The following is a 19,410-nucleotide window of genomic DNA, read 5'->3' as shown; positions in this document are numbered from 1 at the left end:
CTAAAATTTAGAGAACTGCTATTTTGGGACCTAAAAATGTGTTTGCGTCATTACCTCCGGAATGACAAGGAGAACATTTTCTTACTCTGCCGTGAAGTCAACTGAGCAACCGGTTGGGAGATTTTTAGGCGGCAACCCCGAAACGGGAAATGACTTGTAAATGTGCCAAGTGGCACATTTCTGTGCACTTTCCTCATGCAAGAGAAGGTGGAGCTGAATTTGAAGGGAAAAGAGGCTCATTTATAGATTTTGTCACAGGTTAAGAGCTATGGAGTGCTTCCTTTCCCTCCTATGTACAGTGCGGTGCCAGGAGTGATGCCCTGCACGCTACGCACTGCCCTCTCTCTCCCCTATGGCAGTATGTTATGCCCCTCTAGTGGGCTTTTCATTTGACCAATGTACAGTTGTGTGGGTTCATGCGCGATTGCCGAGGCAAGAGCCTCTTGCACAGGTACTGGATTAGCTAGCAGCTAATCCCCCCGCAGGTACAGGTGAATTCGGAGAGGTTTCACGCCAGAAATCTCGTCCGATTCAAAGGGGCAGTTGCCCTACAGGTGCGGGAGCTCGAGGACTTGCTACGGATGCGACCGGCACGCGAAATGGAGCCCAAAACAGTGAATTACAGCCTGCTGTGTATTTTTGCAGCTTTAGGGTTTTGGCCCTAAACGGACCCTAATACCCCCAGGAGGTTCGGGGACGCGAGGGGACCGCTGTACAGGTGATCTAGCGCATTTTCCGGGCTGAAAACAGAGAATTCAGCATGCTGCAGATTCTCGCCAAGTTTTGCAACGTGCCCGTATGCGTCGGGAAAGTCATTCAATGCGTGGAAATATTGACTGTGAAGGGTCCTAGTACAGTTATGCTGCCGAAATCGGGCCGGAACAGTTGAAATTCAGCCAAGCTTGTGAGAGGCGGCTTGTAGGGAACCACAGTGTTTATTCCCTCTTTTAAACAATAAAGAAATACCGAAAGGGGCGCCTAAGTTAGGGGCCAATCTGGTGTCGGTCTACTCATACAGGTGCAATCTAGCAGCCTGTATCCCTCTCCCCTTTGTTGTGTCTTGAAAGTACAGGTAAAGTGGGCGAAAAATTAAATGGGTGAAAGCAAATAAGGTTTAAGTCTAAAGTCTACCACCCCTTTTGAAAGTACAGGCCGGTTTCATGGTTCCATCGACGGGATTAAATCACTTTTTCCCATAGAAGTGAGCCTTGGTCAGGTTGGGCTTGAAGACACAAGGGATCATAGACCAGACACAGGGAATTGCAATTATGGCTGACAGACCAGATGATGTGACTGAAGAGGTTTCCTCTTCACAGGGTCATCAGACACATGAAGTGGGTGAGTCTTCAGGACCACCACAGAGGGATGATGATATATTCAGGACCCAGTTGGCTACTGTTGTGGCTATGTTCACACAAGTAATGCAGAACCCGAGGTTTTTAGCCTTTCTGCAACCTTCTCTTCCGTCTCAGCAAGTTGGGTCACTGGATCGTATTCAAAAGCCTGTTAAGGCTCGAGCACTGGTGATTCATACTGCACAGTCAATGGAAACACCTGTACACTTGACGGAGAACATGCAATCTCCACAACCTGTGCCTAAGATGCAAGAACAGGTGGCTGGGATGCCAGTCTTTCAAGCTGTACCAGTTCAACCAGCCACTTTTCAGCAGCCTATAGCTGCTTCTAATGGGCAGGGAAGCAACCTACAGGCTATGCAACAGGTCTTCCCACCACCTTCAATACACCCTCGCTATTTTGGAGGTGGCTCGGTATTCCAGAGCATGGCTGGTCATGCACCTGGAAATTAGTTTTACACGCCAAGAACAGTGTTCGGGGGTGCTCAAACTGCCACCAGGAGGTGTATTTTTCCTGTTGCCTTCCGTAAATAAGTATTAGATATATTTATTTTATTTTTACTTGTTTGTCCCGGAACCCTTGAAAAGGTGCAAGTGGACATTGCATGGCCAATGTGAAACGGCTGCAGCCAAATGGGTTTCTCATATCGGGGATCTAGGTCGGTCGGACAGGGACTGCCCGGGCCAGTTAGCATTGAATTCTGATGAGTATGGAAGCTCGTGTGCGCCAAACTGGAATTTGGGCCACTCGTCAAGTCACTGCAACTTTATAAGTTGAAAGGGGCCAGTAAATTAACCCACATTGTAGATGTTGGTCAAATGGTAGTCTTCAATGATGGTCAGGAGACCGATAGGGATGCCATGGAAGCATCTCCTAAAATTTAGGGAACTGCTATTTTTGACCGGAAAATGTGTTTGCGTCATTAGCTCTGGAATGACAAGGGGAACATTTTATTGCTCTGCTGCCAAGTCAACTGACGTACCAGTTGAGATATTTTTAGCAGGGGAAGCCCAAACTCGGAAACTAGGTGACGTGTCAGCCTGTGAGCGATTCTGCCACTCTGGAAGGCAAAAACGAGCTGCATATCAACAAAGGGGGGGCCATTTTCAGCCTCAGTTGGATTGTAGCATGTACAGAAGCTATGGAATGCTTACCTTGCCCTCTATGCACAGTATGGTGACGGGAGTGATGCCCCGCACGCTGCATACTGCTCTCTTTCTCCCCTACGTACAGTATGTTATGCCCCACTAGTGGGCTTCTCATTTGATCTATGTACAGCTGTGGGGAAATATGCTTTCGAGCCGAGGCAAGAGCCTCTTTACACAGTAACCGGTGTAGCTAGCTACTGCACCAAAGCAGGTACACGAGAGGGTGATAACCTCTCGATTGCGCAGTAAATTCAGCATTGTACGCTTGCTGTTTTTTACTCTATTTTGGGGCTGTTTTGAGCCCAAAATGTTTCCAGAATCAAGGGGCACTTAGCCCAAGGTGCAGGGAACAGTGCAGGGACAGTCGTGTGCCCAAATCAGGTCAAAAACAGGGCTGAACCAGAAATTACAGCGACCTACAATTTACTGTTTTGTGCTCCCGATTGAGGGAATATGTTCGTGGAACACAGGGCCTACCTTAGAAACTGATTCAGATTGATTTCGGTACCGTTATGCTGCCGAAATTTTGACGACTCTGGAGCGTACTAGCTGGATGCAGGTGTTGTCTTCCAGGGGCTCTTTTTGTAATTCTATCTCTCTAAATTAAAGAAATACCGAAAGGGGCGCCAGTCTTTGGGGCCTACAGGGTGTCGGTCTCGTGTGCGCAGTGACATTCTAGTCGCTGGACGCAACTCTGTTCTCTTCCCTTCTCAGTGCTCTGTGTAAATTTTACAGTTAATTGAAATAGTACCGCCCTCTACGTTGTACGGGCCGGTTATATGGTTCCATATACGGGATAGTCACTTTTTCTTCAAAAAGGGCAGCGTGGATTGTTGTGGGTGAAAGCAACACAGAGCTTGTCGATATGGCAGAGAAGAGAGACCAAGTACCTGAAGAGGGATCTTCCTCACATGGCACAGAGAAAATTCCTTCAACTCTTCAAGAAGAGGACAGGTTGTTTAGAACTCAACTGCGTTGTTGCATGGACATGTTTCAGCAGTTGGCTAACAACCCAAGGATGCACGAATTCTTACGGGCTCCGATACAGGGTTTTCAGCCTCCTACACAGGGCATGACTGAGCCGTTGCAGGAAAAGGAGATTTCCAATGCGCAAAGGACTCATGATGCTCGAGGAAAAGCCCATGTGGTTGAGCAACTAGCGGTGTCCAATGATCCAAAGCAACTTGCTTTAGCTAGACAGGAACCGTTTGTGAATGGTCAAGGGAGCAATGAACAGGCTATGCGTCAGACCCTTCCATTACCTAATACTTATCCTGGTATTGGAGGTGGTTCAGTGTTTCAAGCTATGGCTGGACCTTCCACAAGTTATATGCCAGGGAATGTGTTCGGGACAATGCAAACAGGCATGGGTAACCCTATGTACGCGAACATGGGTGTCCAACCAGGTTTTCAGGGTGCCTATGGCCAGTTTCGAGTGCCTGGAACACAATTTGGTATGGCTGGTTTTTCGCAGCCATACGTACAAAATGCAGATATGACAGGGAAAACAGTTGATGCTAGTGTTGGAATGAACACTCATGGAGCACCACTGTTACAGGCACCTGTTTATGATAATGTGGCTCCTTTGAGTTAGCCTAAGGATTACAAGGAAGGTTGGGAGGGAGTGAAGTTTGAAACTTTCAGAGGAACTGAGGACCAATTAAAGGCTTTGACCTTCATACAGCAGTTCGATGCAGCTTATGCTGGAGGCAACTTCACGGAATCTTCAAAGATACGCAAGGCTGCCACTTTCTTGAAAGGGAATGCACTTCAATGGTGGACCGCATTGTTGAACCAAGGTCAAGCCCCAACAACGTGGGTCCAATTCAAACAACTTTTTGCGCCTGCATGGTTGACAAACACTTTTGAAGTGGATGTGATTACGGAATGGCACGAGTTGAATGCTAAAGAGTGTGCGAATCTGGAAGAGTACAATAAACGGTTTTGGGCCGCACTGTTGCCAGTCACCTCTTACAGGTTTGTGCCTTTGTCAGAACAAATTGAGAAGTACTGTTGCGGATTGCCCAAGAAAATCAGGGACTACTGCACAAAGACTACTGTCATGAATATGTTTCAATTGATAGAGAATGCAAGAGTGGCCAACAATCTGTCGAAGGGAGATTCCGATTGATTTAATAGCCACAAGAAAGGGGCCCAGGGCAAACAATTTTCAGCCAAGGGCAATGTTGCAGCAAAGCCTTCTGAGTCTCCTACAAGGAAGCCCTCCACTGAAGAAGCTGATACGTCCAAGAAGCAGTCTAAATCTTCTTCGGAACGAGGACAAGGACAAAAAAGGCATTTTTCTGGCAAAACTTTTCAAGAAAGGAAAGCTCTTAGGGAGGCCAAGAAATGCTACATTTGTGAACAGGAAGGACACTTTGCAAATGAGTGCCCACAGAAGAAGTCACAGGATAAGGATGACAAGTCAGACCATAAAGGGAAGAAGCCAAAGCCGAGTGCAGGACTTGTTCCAGATTTGGTTGGAGATCAGCCAAACACAGATGCCACGGAGCTGTGCAGAGCTTGGGGCAAAGTTAGAGACCAGACAGTGCTGGTTTTCTTTGATCCAGGAGCCCGTGCAAATTTCATATCACTAGAATTGGTATCAAAGTTGGGCATTCATGCAGAAGAGATGGGTATGACAGGCGAAGCAGGTTTGGCATGCCCAGGACATTCAGAGCCTGTTACTCCCATTCTGGGAAAGCTTCGTCTGCACATTCAGAGCTATGTGGATGCGGAAGAATTTCATATTATGCCGCTTGAGGGCTGTGATGTGTTATTGGGTATCCCATGGTGTTACAGGTTGCATGCTATGGTGGATACTTATAGCAAAAAGATTACCCTTGTACATAGAGGAAAGACTCATGTCCTTGATGTAAAGCTTAAAGGCGAGTCTGTTCCAGTTGTTTCTGCTTCTGCTATTTCATCTGTAATAAAGAATCATCTTTCTGCGTACTTGATCTTTGCAAAAGAAGTACCTCAAGTTGTATCTAATTTGTCTACCTTAGATAAAGACAGGTCAACTTTTTTGAGTGGTTTCAGTGATTGTTTTTCGGACTCTTTGCCAGGGGAGTTACCTCCTGAGAGACCTGAGGATCATACTATAGATCTTGTGCCAGGTTCTAGTCCACCGAATAGACCACCATACAAGGTTAGTGCAGCCCAGCAGAAAGAGATTATGGGTCAGGTCAACGAGCTTTTAGAGAAGGGGCTGATTCAGCCCAGTTCATCCCCTTTTTGTTCGCCTGTACTCTTAGTGCAGAAGAAGGATGGCTCATGGCGCATGTGCATTGACTATCGTGCCTTGAATAAGAATACCATCAAGAACAGGTTCCCCATACCGAGGATAGATGACATTCTTGATCGGCTTGAGGGAGCGTCATTGTTTACAAGAATAGACCTAAAGAGCGGGTATCATCAGATACGCATTAGACCAGAAGATGTCCATAAGACTGCATTCAGAACAACATTTGGTCTCTATGAGTTTCTTGTCATGCCATTTGGTCTCACAAATGCTCCTGCCACATTTGATAGAATGATGGACAGAATTTTTAGACCACATAGAAACTTCGTGGGTACCTTCTTTGATGACATGATTGTCTACTCAAAGTCTGAAGAGGAGCATAGGGATCACTTGACCGCAGTTTTCAATGAGCTACGCAAGAATAGGCTACTCATTAATGCGAAGAAAAGTGAGTTCTTTTTGCAAGAGATTCACTTCCTTGGGCACATTGTTTCAAAGGATGGGGTACGCATGGATCCCGCTAAAGTGGAAGCAATTAGGTCATGGCCAGACTTGAAGTCCGTACATGACATTCGAAGCTTTCTAGGCTTATGTTCCTATTACAGGAGGTTCATCCGAAATTTTGCTGAGATTGCTTCTCCACTCCATGCACTGCAAGGAAAAGGAGTTACTTTCAAGTGGACAGCCAAGGAAATTTTAGCGTTCAAACACTTGAAAGAGAAGCTGACTTCAAATCCGGTAATTATTTTGCTAGATCTTTCTAAACCTTTTGTGGTTCAATGTGATGCGTGTGGCCATAGTCTGGGTGCAGTTCTAATGCAGAATGGCCAAGTAGTCGCATATGAGAGCAGAATTCTTTTGAAGACTGAAAGGAACTTGCAAGTCTATGAGAAAGAATTGCTGGCAGTAATTCATGCTCTCACTAGTTGGAAACACTATTTGCTAGGGGCTGATTTTGTTGTCCAAACGGATCATCAAACCTTGCGATATTTTCTTACACAGACGAAGTTGTCTGAGAAGCACATGCGATGGGCAAACATCTTGTCAATGTTCCATTTTCAGATTGTGCATGTGCAAGGGAAAAAGAACGTGGTGGCTGATGCGTTGTCACGAAAGCCCCAAATTTCAGCAGTGTCAATTCCGTACCATTGTGAACTAGACGAAATGAAGACACAATATGCTGAAGATTCAGATTTTGCAAGGATCTATGACCAGCTTGTTGATGGGCAACATCATGAGCACTATATGCTTAAGAATGACTTTCTCATGATGCATGGAAAGTTATGCGTTACTAAACAGTTACGGCCAAAGATTTTGATGGAAAGTCATGCTCCACCTTATGCTGGGCATCGTGGAATTGATGCAACAGTGAAAGGGGTTGAGGCATTCTTCTATTGGCCAGCTTTGCGTCAAGATGTTGACACATTTGTAAGATCATGCTTAGTATGCCAAAAAGTCAAATTTGACAGACAAAAGCAACCGGGATTGTTGAAGCCATTGCCGATCCCTGATAGGCCATGGGAAAGTATAGCAATGGACTTTATCTTTGATCTTCCAAGGACGCAAACAGGAAATGATGGAATTTGGACTATCATTGTAGGTTCAGTAAGCAGGCCCATTTCATTCCTGTTAGGAAGAAGATAAAGCCAGAACACATGGTCAAGATATTCATGAGCAATATCTTTAAATATCACGGGATGCCTCAGTCAATTGTCAGTGACAGGGATCCACGTATGACGAGTCTTTTCTGGAAGGCATTGTTTGAGAACATGGGCACTACGCTCAAGTTCTCTTCTTCGTTTCATCCGCAAACTGATGGACAGTCAGAAGAGGCAAATTCTACTGTCTTGGACCTGCTCAAATGTTATGTCTCAGAGCACAAGGCAACTTGGGAACACCATCTCCCATTGGTTGAATATGCTTACAATAACACTGTGCATACGTCAACAGGTAAGGCACCATTTGAGATAGTGGAAGGAGGAAAGAAAGTCCCACCCATTTTGCACACTAAGGACAAGATATTTGAGGCAGACAAGAAGATATTTGAGGCAGACAAGTATGTGCAAGATATGGATGAAACATACAGGAAGATAAAGATTGCTCTTGAGAAGACTCAGGCTAAGCAAAAGAAAGCTGCTGATCGTCACCGTCGTGAACTTGTAATTTCACTTGGTGATTGGGTACTTTTGCGCTTTGAAAAGGCCAGGTTAAGGAAAAGGAAAGGCAAGGAACGCTTGTTTCCTAAGCTCAGTATGCGATATTATGGTCCTTTTCAGATTTCACAAAAGATCAGCGATGTAGCTTACAGGTTAAAGCTACCAGAAGGCTGGAAAATACATAATGCTTTTCATGTCAGCCTTCTAAGGCCCTTTGTTGGTGATGTGCCAGAGAACATGCTTGATGAGGAACAACCCGAAGTGGAAGAATTGGATGAAATCCTTGTTCCTGAACAGATATTGGCACATAAAGAAAGAAAGGTTAGAGGAAAAGTTGCAAGACGCTATTTGGTGAAGTTCAAAAACTATCCATCGTTATATGCCAAATGGATGGAAGACTCTGAATTGGTTGATTCACCTCAGCTATTGCAATTGTATCTTGAAGCCTTTCAGATGGAGCATACAGTGACTTGATGCAACCTTTTTGGAGCAAGGCAAGAGCATGGTTCATGATGCTCAAGAGAGTAGTTAAGCAATTGTATCTACTCTTTCCATACAGAATTTAGCTAGAGAAGTTTGTGCTCAAGAGTACACTAGAAGACTTCTATGCTTGATATATGTGTCGTAGCCAGGTTGGTGGGATTGTTTAATCGTCCAACGCTACATTTCCGGAAGCATGTATATCTTGGATTCCCATCATAGAATATATGTGATATCAGGAGATATCCGCATGTATTATTGGCATGCAAGCGAGGTCGCTTGCAGTATTTCAAGGGTGGGGTGTGTCACCAGGAGGTGTATTTTTCATGTTGCCTTCCGTAAATAAGTATTAGATATATTTATTTTATTTTTACTTGTTTGTCCCGGAACCCTTGAAAAGGTGCAAGTGGACATTGCATGGCCAGTGTGAAACGGCTGCAGCCAAATGGGTTTCTAACATCGGGGATCTAGGTCAGTCAGACAAGGACTGCCCGGGCCAGTTGGCACTGAATTCTGATGAGTATGGAAGCTCGTGTGCGCCAAATTGGAATTTGGGCCACTCGTCAAGTCACTGCAACTTTATAAGTTGAAAGGGGCCAGTAAATTAACCCACATTGTAGATGTTGGTCAAATGGTAGTCTTCAATGATCGTCAGGAGACCGATAGGGACGCCATGGAAGCATCTCCTAAAATTTAGGGAACTGCTATTTTTGACCGGAAAATGTGTTTGCATCATTAGCTCTGGAATGACAAGGGGAACATTTTATAGCTCTGCTGCCAAGTCAACTGACGCACCAGTTGAGATATTTTTAGCAGGGGAAGCCCAAACTCGGAAACTGGGCGACATGTCAACCTGTGAGCGATTCTGCCACTCTGGGAGGCAAAAACGAGCTGCATATCAACAAAGGGGGGGGCATTTTCAGCCTCAGGTGGATTGTAGCAGGTACAGAAGCTATGGAATGCTTACCTTGCCCTCTATGCACAGTATGGTGACGGGAGTGATGCCCCACACGCTACATACTGCTCTCTTTCTCCCCTACGTACAGTATGTTATGCCCCACTAGTGGGCTTCTCATTTGACCTATGTACAGCTATGGGGAAATATGCTTTCGTGCTGAGGCAAGAGCCTCTTTACAAAGTAACCGATGTAGCTAGCTACTGCACCAAAGCAGGTACACGAGAGGGTGATAACCTCTCGATTGCGCAGTAAATTCAGCATTGTACGCTTGCTGTTTTTTACTCTATTTTGGGGCTGTTTTGAGCCCAAAATGTTTCCAGAATCAAGGGGCACTTAGCCCAAGGTGCAGGGAACAGTGCAAGGACAGTCGTGTGCCCAAATCAGGTCAAAAACAGGGCTGAACCAGAAATTACAGCGACCTGCAATTTACTATTTTGTGCTCCCGACTGAGGGAATATGTCCGTGGAACAGAGGGCCTACCTTAGAAACTGATTCGGATTGATTTCGGTACCGTTATGTTGCAAAAAAATTTCCGAATCTGGAGCGTACTAGCTGGATGCAGGTGTTGTCTTCCAGGGGCTCTTTTTCTAATTCTCTCTCTCTAAATTAAAGAAATACCGAAAGGGGCGCCAGTCTTTGCGGCCTACAGGGTGTCGGTCTTGTGTGCGCAGTGACATTCTAGTCGCTAGACGCAACTGTGTTCTCTTCCCTTCTCAGTGCTCAGTGTAAAGTTTATAGGTAATTGAAATAGTACTGCCCTCTACGTTGTACGGGCCGGTTATACAAACCATGATGCCTAACCCCATGTATGGTGTCACGGGCATGCTACCAGGGTTTCAAAGCACTCAGGGCCAATTTGGGATGCCACAAGCAAATTTTGGTATGGCTGGAATTACAAATCAGCAGCCAAATATGGCATTTCCAGGTCAACTTAATAGCGGCCATGATGCCTAACCCCATGTATGGTGTCACGGACATGCTACCAGGGTTTCAAAGCACTCAGGGCCAATTTGGGATGCCACAGGCAAATTTTGGTATGGCTGGAATTAAAAATCAACAGCCAAATATGGCATTTCCACGTCAACTTAATAGCGGCCAAGGAACACAGATGAACCCTAACAGTGTTCCCATGTTTCAGTCACTTCCATATGACAACTTAACGCCGCTTGAAAAGCCAACTCCGTACAAAGAAGGTGGCAAAGGTGTGACATTCACGACCTTTACAGGGTTTGATGATAGGAAGAAGGCTCTCTCATTCCTCCGGCAGTTTGACAAGGCCTATGCAGGGGGAAACTTTACAAAGGCTTCAAAGGTCCGCAAGGCAGCCACTTTCTTGACAGGGAATGCGGGACAATGGTGGACAACTTTATTGCTGCAAGGGCAAGCTCCGTCCACATGGATTTACTTCAAGCAGATTTTTGCAGCAGCATGGTTATCTGATGACTTTGAAGCAGATGTCATGACAGAATGGCACCAACTTAATGCTGCCACTTGCAAGAATCTCGATGATTACAATCGGAAGTTTTGGAAAGCTCTACTTCCAGTAACTTCCTATAGGTTTGTGCTATTGAAAGAACAGATTGAAAAATAATGTTGTGGCCTACCCAAAGGGTTGAGAAAGTACTGCACGAAGACTAAAGTCACTACTTTGACGCAGCTCATCGAGGTAGCAAACACTACCAATGGTTTGCTCAAGGGAGAAGATTGTGAATTCAATACTAGCATCAAGAAAGAATCAGCCAAGAAAAATTCAGCGAAGAATCACGTTCCCAATGAGGTTCCTAAAGGGACTCAAGAGCCAGCCAACGTAGGGAAAGACAAAGCTACGGCTGAATCAGAAAAGGGACCAACAAAGAAATGGAAAAGACGTTTTCCTCGCAAGTCGGAAGAGCAAAAGAAGGTCCTGAGGTCAGAGAACAAATGCTTCATCTGTGAGCAGCCTGGCCACATTGCTTACAATTGTCCTACAAAGAAAAGGCCAGCTGATTCTGAAGACAAGGAAGACAAGAAAAGAGAGAAGCCCATGGCTGGTCTAGTGCCAGATATGGTGGGCGACAAGCCAAATTCAGATGCAAGTGAGCTTTGCAGAGTATGGGGAAAGGTCAGGGATCAAACAGTGCTTATTTTCTTTGATCCAGGTGCCAAAGCCAACTTCATTTCCCCAAAATTGGCTTCAAAGTTGGGAATCAGACCTGAAGAGATGGGGTATACAGCAGAGGCAGGTTTGGCATGTCCTGGCCATACAGAGGCTGTGACACCCATCATTGGAAAGTTGCGCCTACATATCTAGTCCTATGTAGATGCTGAAGAATTTTACATCATGCCACTGGACGGATGTGATGTGTTGTTAGGTATTCCTTGGTTATTTCGTGTACAGAGAATCATGGATGCCTACAACAAAAAGATCACTGTACACAGCAGAGGAAAGACTCACATTCTCGATGTAAAGCTTAAAGGGGAGTCTATTCCCACTGTATCAGCTTCTGCTATTACTTCTGTAATGAAAAATCATCTTTCTGCGTACTTGGTTTTTGCACATAAAGTGTCAGATTGTGATGAATCAAATTTATCTGTGCTAGATAAAGAAAGGTCAATGTTTTTACAACAATAAGGTGACTGTTCTTCCGATTCATTACCGTCTCAATTACCGCCAGAGAGACCCGAGGATCATGCGATAGATTTGGTGCCAGGCAGTAGCCCACCAAATAAGCCTCCGTACAGGGTTAGTGCGGCTCAGCAGAAAGAGATAATGGGCGAAGTACAGGAGCTGTTAGAAAAGGGGCTGATTCAGCCCAGTTCATCCCCATTCTGTTCTCCAATGTTGTTGGTGCAGAAAAAGGATGGCTCATGGCGTATGTGCATCGACTACCGTGCACTGAACAAGAATACCATCAAGAATAGGTTCCCTATACCTAGAATTGATGATATTCTCAACAAATTAGATAGAGCAGCTATGTTTAGCAGGATAGATCTAAAGAGTAGGTGCCATCAGATCCGCATTAGATCAGAGGATGTGCACAAGAGTGCTTTTAGAACAACGTTTGGCCTTTACGAATTTTTAGTGATGCCCTTTGGTCCCACAAATGCTCCTGCTACATTCAATAGGATGATGGACAGAATTTTCCGTCCACACCAACAGTTTGTTGGTACATTCTTTGATGACATGATAGTCTACTCAAAGAATGAAGAGGAGCATAGGCATCACTTGGCCATTGTGTTCAAAGAGCTACGCAGTCATAGGTTGCTCATCAACGCAAAGAAAAGTGAGTTTTTTCTGGAAGAGATTCACTTTCTCGGACACATTGTCTCAAAGGATAGTGTTAGTTTCAAAGCTACATGGATTGTCAGTGTGACAATGGCTTTTGAAACAAATGATGTACATGGTATCTAAAGTGAGCTCAAATCAAGTACATGTTACATCAATGTTAGAGATGTACAGATTGTCAGTTTGGCAATTGCTCTTATGGAATGTCCAAAAGTATGGTTAGTGCTATAGAAGTGAGTATCTCTTGTCAGTTTGTCAAGGATACAGTAATTGCTTCTATTAAAGGGTACATGTGTAACTGCATTCTTAACCTGTCGGTTTGGGTATGCTCGAAAGTGTTACTAGGCCCAACGTGTACTATGAGACAGTGGCAAAATGTGTAGCTACCATTTTGTCATTGAAAAGTTAGTGACTCAAAGCAATGGCAAAGTGCGAAGCTACCACTATGTCATTGGGACAGGGTTCACACACTGGCAATACATGTGTCGACAAGGTGTTGAATACACCAGGGTTGACAATGAGCATGTATGTGTCGTACATGTGTCGACAGGTGTTGAATACATCAGTGTTGACTGTGAGCATGTACGACATAGATGCAAACAAGGACGTTTGAGATTTCAAGAGGGGGGTATGTCACCAGCGTGTGACTACTATCTATCCTTTTTGTTGAATTCTTTCTTATTATTTATTTACTTTCACTTTTTGGAAACACCCCTCGGGAAATCTAACTGCCCTGCATTGCATAGCTAGTGTGGAACTGTCCAGAGGGAGTCCAAGCTTGAGGGCAAGAGAGCACTAAGATTGGACAAGGACTATGGTTAGCCAAAGTGAGGTCATTGACTAGCCAAACTGAAATCCTTTGCTACAGAGGCTACATTTCAGTTATGGGTGTGGCTACAGTGTACAAAGGGGGTCAGATGACCTAGAAAGATACAATGGCAGCATCTCCTAAAATTTAGGGAACTGCTATTTTGGGACCTGAAAATGTGTTTGCGTCATTACCTCCGGAATGACAAGGAGAACATTTTCTTACTCTACCGTGTAGTCAACTGGCCAACCGGTTGGGAGATTTTTAGGCGGCAACCCCGAAACGGGAAATGACTTGTAAATGTGCTAAGTGACACATTTCTGTGCACTTTCCTCATGCAAGAGAAGGTGGCGCTGAATTTGAAGGGAAAAGAGGCTCATTTGCAGATTCTGTCACAGGTTAAGAGCTATGGAGTGCTTCCTTTCCCTCCTATGTACAGTGCGATGCTAGGAGTGATGCCCGGCACGCTACGCATTGCCCTCTCTCTCCCCTATGGCAGTATGTTATGCCCCTCTAGTAGGCTTTTCATTTGACCAATGTACAGTTGTGTGGGTTCATGCGCGATTGCCGAGGCAAGAGCCTCTTGCACAGGTACTGGATTAGCTAGCGGCTAATCCCCCTACAGGTACAACTGAATTCGGAGAGGTTTCACGCCAGAAATCTCGTCCGATTCAAAGGGCAAGTAGCCCTACAGGTGCGGGAGCTCGAGGACTTGCTACAGATGCGACCGGCATGCGAAACGGAGCCCGAAACAGTAAATTACAGCCTGCTGTGTATTTTTGCAGGTTTAGGGTTTTGGCCCTAAACGGTCCCTAATACCCCCAGGAGGTTCGGGGACGCGAGGGGACCGCTGTACAGGTGATCTGACGCATTTTCGGGGCTGAAAACAGAGAATTCAGCGTGCTGCAAATTCTCGCCAGGTTTTGCAAAGTGCCCGTATGCGTCGGGAAATGCGTGGGAATATTGACTGTGAAGGGTCCTAGTACAGTTATGCTGCCGAAATCGGGCCGGAACAGTTGAAATTCAGCCAAGCTTGTGCGGGGCAGCTTGTAGGGAACCACAACGTTTATTCCCTCTTTTAAACAATAAAGAAATACCGAAAGGGGCACCTAAGTTAGGGGCCAATCTGGTGTCGGTCTACTCATACAGGTGCAATCTAGCAGTGTGTATCCCTCTCCCCTTTGTTGTGTCTTGAAAGTACAGGTAAAGTGGGCGACAAATTAAATGGGTGAAAGCAAATAAGGTTTAAGTCTAAAGTCTACCGCCCTTTTTGAAAGTACAGGCCGGTTTCAACTAGGTACTCCAACGTCTGCACTCCAAAATAAATTATTGGAAATTGTCCACTTGGCCATTACATGTACGTCTCAGAATTGTCCAGTGCATTCTCGTGGCTTATGTACAGTTTTATTTACTTTGCTATCCTCCTTATGGCCAGTATTTTGGAGCATTTCTGGCGAACCTCGTCTAGCACGAAGGGTCTTCGGCTTTTATCTATGGACAAGCTATGTTCTCCCAAGCGGCTTGGAGGGCTGAATATTTTGGACTTCTGGCGTCATGTTCTAGCCCGGAAAGCTATGCTATGTGCAGTTTTATTTACCTCTGCTATCCCGGTCTTAGTTGCGCTTGCAGTCCTTTATGTCCAGTATTTTGAAGCATTTCTGGCGGACCTCGTCTAGCACGAAGGGGCTTTGGCTTTTATTTATGGACAAGTTGTGTTCTCCCAAGAGGCTTGGAGGGCTAAATATTTTGGACTTGCGACGTCATGTTCTGGCCCGGAAAGCTATGCTATTGCTAGTCTTGATGGAACAACAACCACCTTGGACACTCATGGTATCACATTTGTGTGCGCTGTCACACCATCATTTGGTCATTTGGCAGCCCATATATTGGGATGTCGTTTTTGGGAAGCTTAAAGGACACATTCCGGATGTCCCTTTACTTCTTCTCTCATTGTTGATTGGAAGACTATCACTTTGCATTTGGCATGGCATGGTAGACATTCCCCTCTGGCTAACTCCCTTCGTTTGGAGAGTCTGCATTGAAGCAGGGCATTCTCTAGTTCAGCAATCTCCTTGCCAAGCGTATTTTCTTTCCCAAAAAGGAATCTACCAAGTGCATCGGCGTGGGGCATGACATGGGTCATGTTTTTTCATTCGCTGATGCGGTGTCTCATTTTCATTTGGATCTACACTATTCTCCTCTTTGACGGGAGATTCAAAGGATGCTTGCTGATAACTCACCCATTCCTCCTTTGAATGAGGACTCCCGCCTTTCTGATTGGAATCTTGCTACTACCAGCCTGGAATGCATTTCAACTCAATGTTTATGCCCTCCCGCAATCTAGTGTGTGGATTGTGCATCATGGTAATCAATTGTGGTCACTCTCCAACTCATCCTTGTGGTGGCAACGAACACTGTCTAGCATTTGGCAAAGTCATCTACCTTTGAAGGAACGTATTTTCTTGTGGCGATGTTTAGTGGGAGTTCTACCTGTGTGGCAGCTTATTGCATGCACGACATATCTCACCTTCTTGTTGACTGAGATGCCATGAAGTTGAGGAGACTGTGCCATACTTATTGTGGGGTTGTAGTTGCTTTAGATCCTTCATTCGGAACGTGTCAGCTGCTCTTCAACTGTGTTTTCCTTCCGGCATTTTTCACAGATGGTTTTGGCTTTTTGGGGTGCTTCAATCTCCGCAATCTCAATTTGAGGTGTTTTTTAATTGGGTAAGATTTTCGATTTTGTGGGCCATCTGGCACTATAGGAACTCATTGATGTTTCAAGGCACTGATGTTGACCCTTTTCCCTTTTTCAAATCTCCCTTGGTCAAGCGCTACAGTTGCACATGATGCTCAGGACGTCACTCTTGATGCCTACAAGATTTACTTTGACTGCTTCTAGCTTTCGGAGCCTCATGATGCTCCATTTTTTGTATCTCTTATTTTTCGTGGGTTTGCCTCGCTCTAAGGTTTCCCAACTGTAAATTCAATCAACAAGATTTACAAAAGAAAAAAAAGTGTGTGTGTGTGTGTGTGTGTGTGTGTGTGTGTGTGTGAGAGAGAGAGAGAGAGAGAGAGAGAGAGAGAGAGATACCTGTTGGACAACTTTGACACCAGCAGCATGCGCTTGTTCAATGGACTCCTTTGGGAACTCTCCCCAATAAACCTGCATGACAGCGACCTTCTCCTCCAAGATAGCTTGGACAGTTCTTTCATGGGGAAAGTCCAAGACAACACCAACACCAAAGGGTTTAGATGTGAGTGCTCTGGTCTGCTTGATGAGCTCCTTTACAATATATGAAGAGTCCTGTAAATCAAAAGGAAAAAAGCTTGCTCTCCTGCCACTGTTCTGAAGCTTTGCGAGCTGATCATTAAAAAACTCAATTGTACCTGGTCAGGTGCTCTCAATAGTCCCAGGCCGCCTGCATTCGCAACTGCAGCAACAAGACGTGGCCCGGATATGTCTGGTCCAAGTGGAGCTTGCACCACACCATAATCAAACCCTAGAATGCCTCCCCAACCCATTGCAAAAGCTCTGAGAGAGAGAGAGAGAGAGAGAGAGAGAGAGAAGGAGAAGAAGAAGAAGACGACAATTTTACGTCGTAGGAAACTATCCAAAGAGACCTTATGAAAAAAAGAGACGAGAGAACTTGGACGTCGAGTTGAGCTTGCAAAGTTGCACGTTTTCCCAGGCGAGTTTGGAATACAAATTGTGTTCAAAAACTAGAGTGCATCTTTAGCTCCATTCGTATCGAATTAAGATTAAGCAGAATATTGAAAACTATATATGCCATTTTAGCACTTCTCAAATAAGAAAAAAATTTATTTATTTGATGTTATTAATTTGTCTAAGATATTTATTAAATGGGAAAAGAGAATTCAAAATGGAAGAGGGAGAGAGAGAGAGAGAGAGTGTGTGTTCATCAAAGGTTGTTTGATTTTTTTATCCGAGAGAAAATGAAGCACAGAGAGAGATTTCATCAAAGCATGTTAGATTTTTTTTACCTGAGAATGTTTGGGATACCAATTGTCGTGGTTTAGAGGCGTTCTTTGCAAAAATGGGATACCGATCGTAGTGCTTCAAAGGGGTACCTAGCAAAAAACCACAAGGAGGGTTAGAATTTTGTCAAGCTCAATGTTCGTGACCATACAAGATGTCAATGTTATTAATTGTTTGTTGTTCCATTTGTACGTTTCAAAAAAAAAAACATGCAAGTCTCTTTACATGGGGGAGTTTGCACAATCCTCCCCAATTTTTATAATACAAGGGAACGTGCCATTCCCACGGCAGCGTGCAATTTTCAGTTCATTCATTAACTGCGTTCTTAGTGTCAAAAATCAAAAAATGATAATGCTTACTCGCCGTGGGATTGAATGTCTCTCGTTGATGCACTTCCTTGCATCAATGATGTTGGGCATCCTGCGAAGAGCCACATGCCTTCAAGATGCATGCATAGGTGATTGCATCTGGAGAGAGGCCCTCGCTTCGCATCGTTGAAAACAAATTAGAGCCTTCTGGCCCTGCCCCCGTGGCACAAATCTTACAATTAATGCATTCCAAGAGTCCACACTCTAGATCACAGGAAGCATGATAACTTTTTGCAACAACCTGTGACTAGTAATCTCATCATTAATTCTCTCACCCATGTCAACGTCTTTCATAAGACTACACACCTTCAATGTGCAAGCATAAGTGATTGCATTGGGACAATTGGAAAGAGGCCTAATCATGCTTTTGTGAGTCTGCTTGATGTCTTTCACGAGTATTGCTTCTTCCCTAGAGTTGTTAGTGGATTTGTTGCATGTCTCTGGACATTGTAAGTGCACCACATTTGCCATACATATAAAGAAAAGCCCTGCTAAGAACAACCTGTTTTTGAACAGCTTGTGACTAACTAGCACTCTCATCATAAATTCTCTCACCCATGTCAGCATATTAAGAAGTCTTTCAAGGTGCTAGCATAGGTGCTTGCTTCCATAGATGATTGCATTGGAGAAAGGCCTTCTGCTTGCATATGCTTAGAATAGCCTTGACGAGATTCCTTGCCAACATCCTGCATCGATTTGAAGTGATTACCCATCTTGTAGTTTTTTTGTGAAGGTACCAAGAAAGAACAAAGGAAGCCAATCTCCTGTTTTGTAATGGAATTGGCCTATTTAATTTGAGAGTAGCGAAAATTAATGAGAGTACTTTTGAGAAATGACTTTGTGAGCATAACGGGTAACCATAATTGAAGATAGCAACATAATCATAGCAATTAGTTAACTTGGCATGAACAATACTTTTGCAAGAGAAAGAATTTAGAGAACATGACAACAGTTGAGGACCGAATTTATGTGGAGCCGGTCCCCCCTCCAATAGGCATTTGTATTATGATTTCTCCCATTAAGAGAGACTTGTTACAATACAATCTTTGTGTTCCTTGTGACCTAGGTGATGCCATGAAGATGGAAAGCTTCGTGCATCACAAACATAATATAAACTTGAAGAAAGCTTTAACTATCCCAAGCCTCAGTCCCAAGACCTCAAACACCTTCGAAGGTGGAGAGAGCTAGCAGGGAATGAGGGTAGGGAAGAGGAAGAAGAAACATTTCGTAGGAGAAAGAATTAGTTATCATAACTCTTGTTGCTAGCATACATAATAGCATAGTAATGAAGAAGAAGGAGATGGCAAGCTTAAGCATTGAAGCATGGCTCTTGTTGGATTTGCACTCCATATCCAAGAGTGTTGGTGTAGGCTCTCAACCTCTACGTGCTTGGAGAAGGACAGGGAGCTCTTGCACTTTGCATAGCACACAATGAGAGTGTTTGTGAGTGTGTGTGGGTGAGTATACCCCCTAAGCAACCCTCTAGCTTGCTTGGGTCGACCCCCCTTGTAGCTCATGCTTGAAGCTCATTGGACCCCTCCTGGCCTAGCCAATCACAAACAGGCGGCATTACAAGCACCAAGGGTAGCCTTGAGACAAGTGTCCCCCTTTCCCCTTTGAGAGAGAG

General features: G+C 44.7%; 1 protein-coding gene across 4 annotated transcripts in view; it reads right to left on the bottom strand.

The window, feature by feature from the left end:
* The window catches only part of LOC147439530 (Aldolase-type TIM barrel family protein), a 67,041-nt gene extending 49,957 nt beyond the window's left edge, over positions 1 to 17,084 (bottom strand). For all 4 annotated transcript variants that reach the window (XM_086485349.1, XM_086485350.1, XM_086485347.1 and 1 more), the window contains exons 1-2: positions 16,806 to 17,084; positions 16,510 to 16,722 (exon numbers count right to left, since the gene is read on the bottom strand). In XM_086485349.1, the coding sequence (XP_086341475.1) occupies positions 16,510 to 16,722; positions 16,806 to 16,940 (348 nt within the window). In that variant the 5' untranslated portion in view covers positions 16,941 to 17,084. The remainder of the gene's footprint in view (positions 1 to 16,509; positions 16,723 to 16,805) is intronic.
* Positions 17,085 to 19,410: the final 2,326 nt, after the last annotated feature.

This window comes from Adiantum capillus-veneris, chromosome 16, assembly GCF_014529385.1.
Source record: "Adiantum capillus-veneris isolate H3 chromosome 16, ASM1452938v2, whole genome shotgun sequence".
Classification (NCBI taxonomy): Eukaryota; Viridiplantae; Streptophyta; class Polypodiopsida; order Polypodiales; family Pteridaceae; genus Adiantum; species Adiantum capillus-veneris.
Note: the sequence above shows the minus strand (reverse complement) of the source record. Positions and strands in the feature narration are given on the sequence as shown.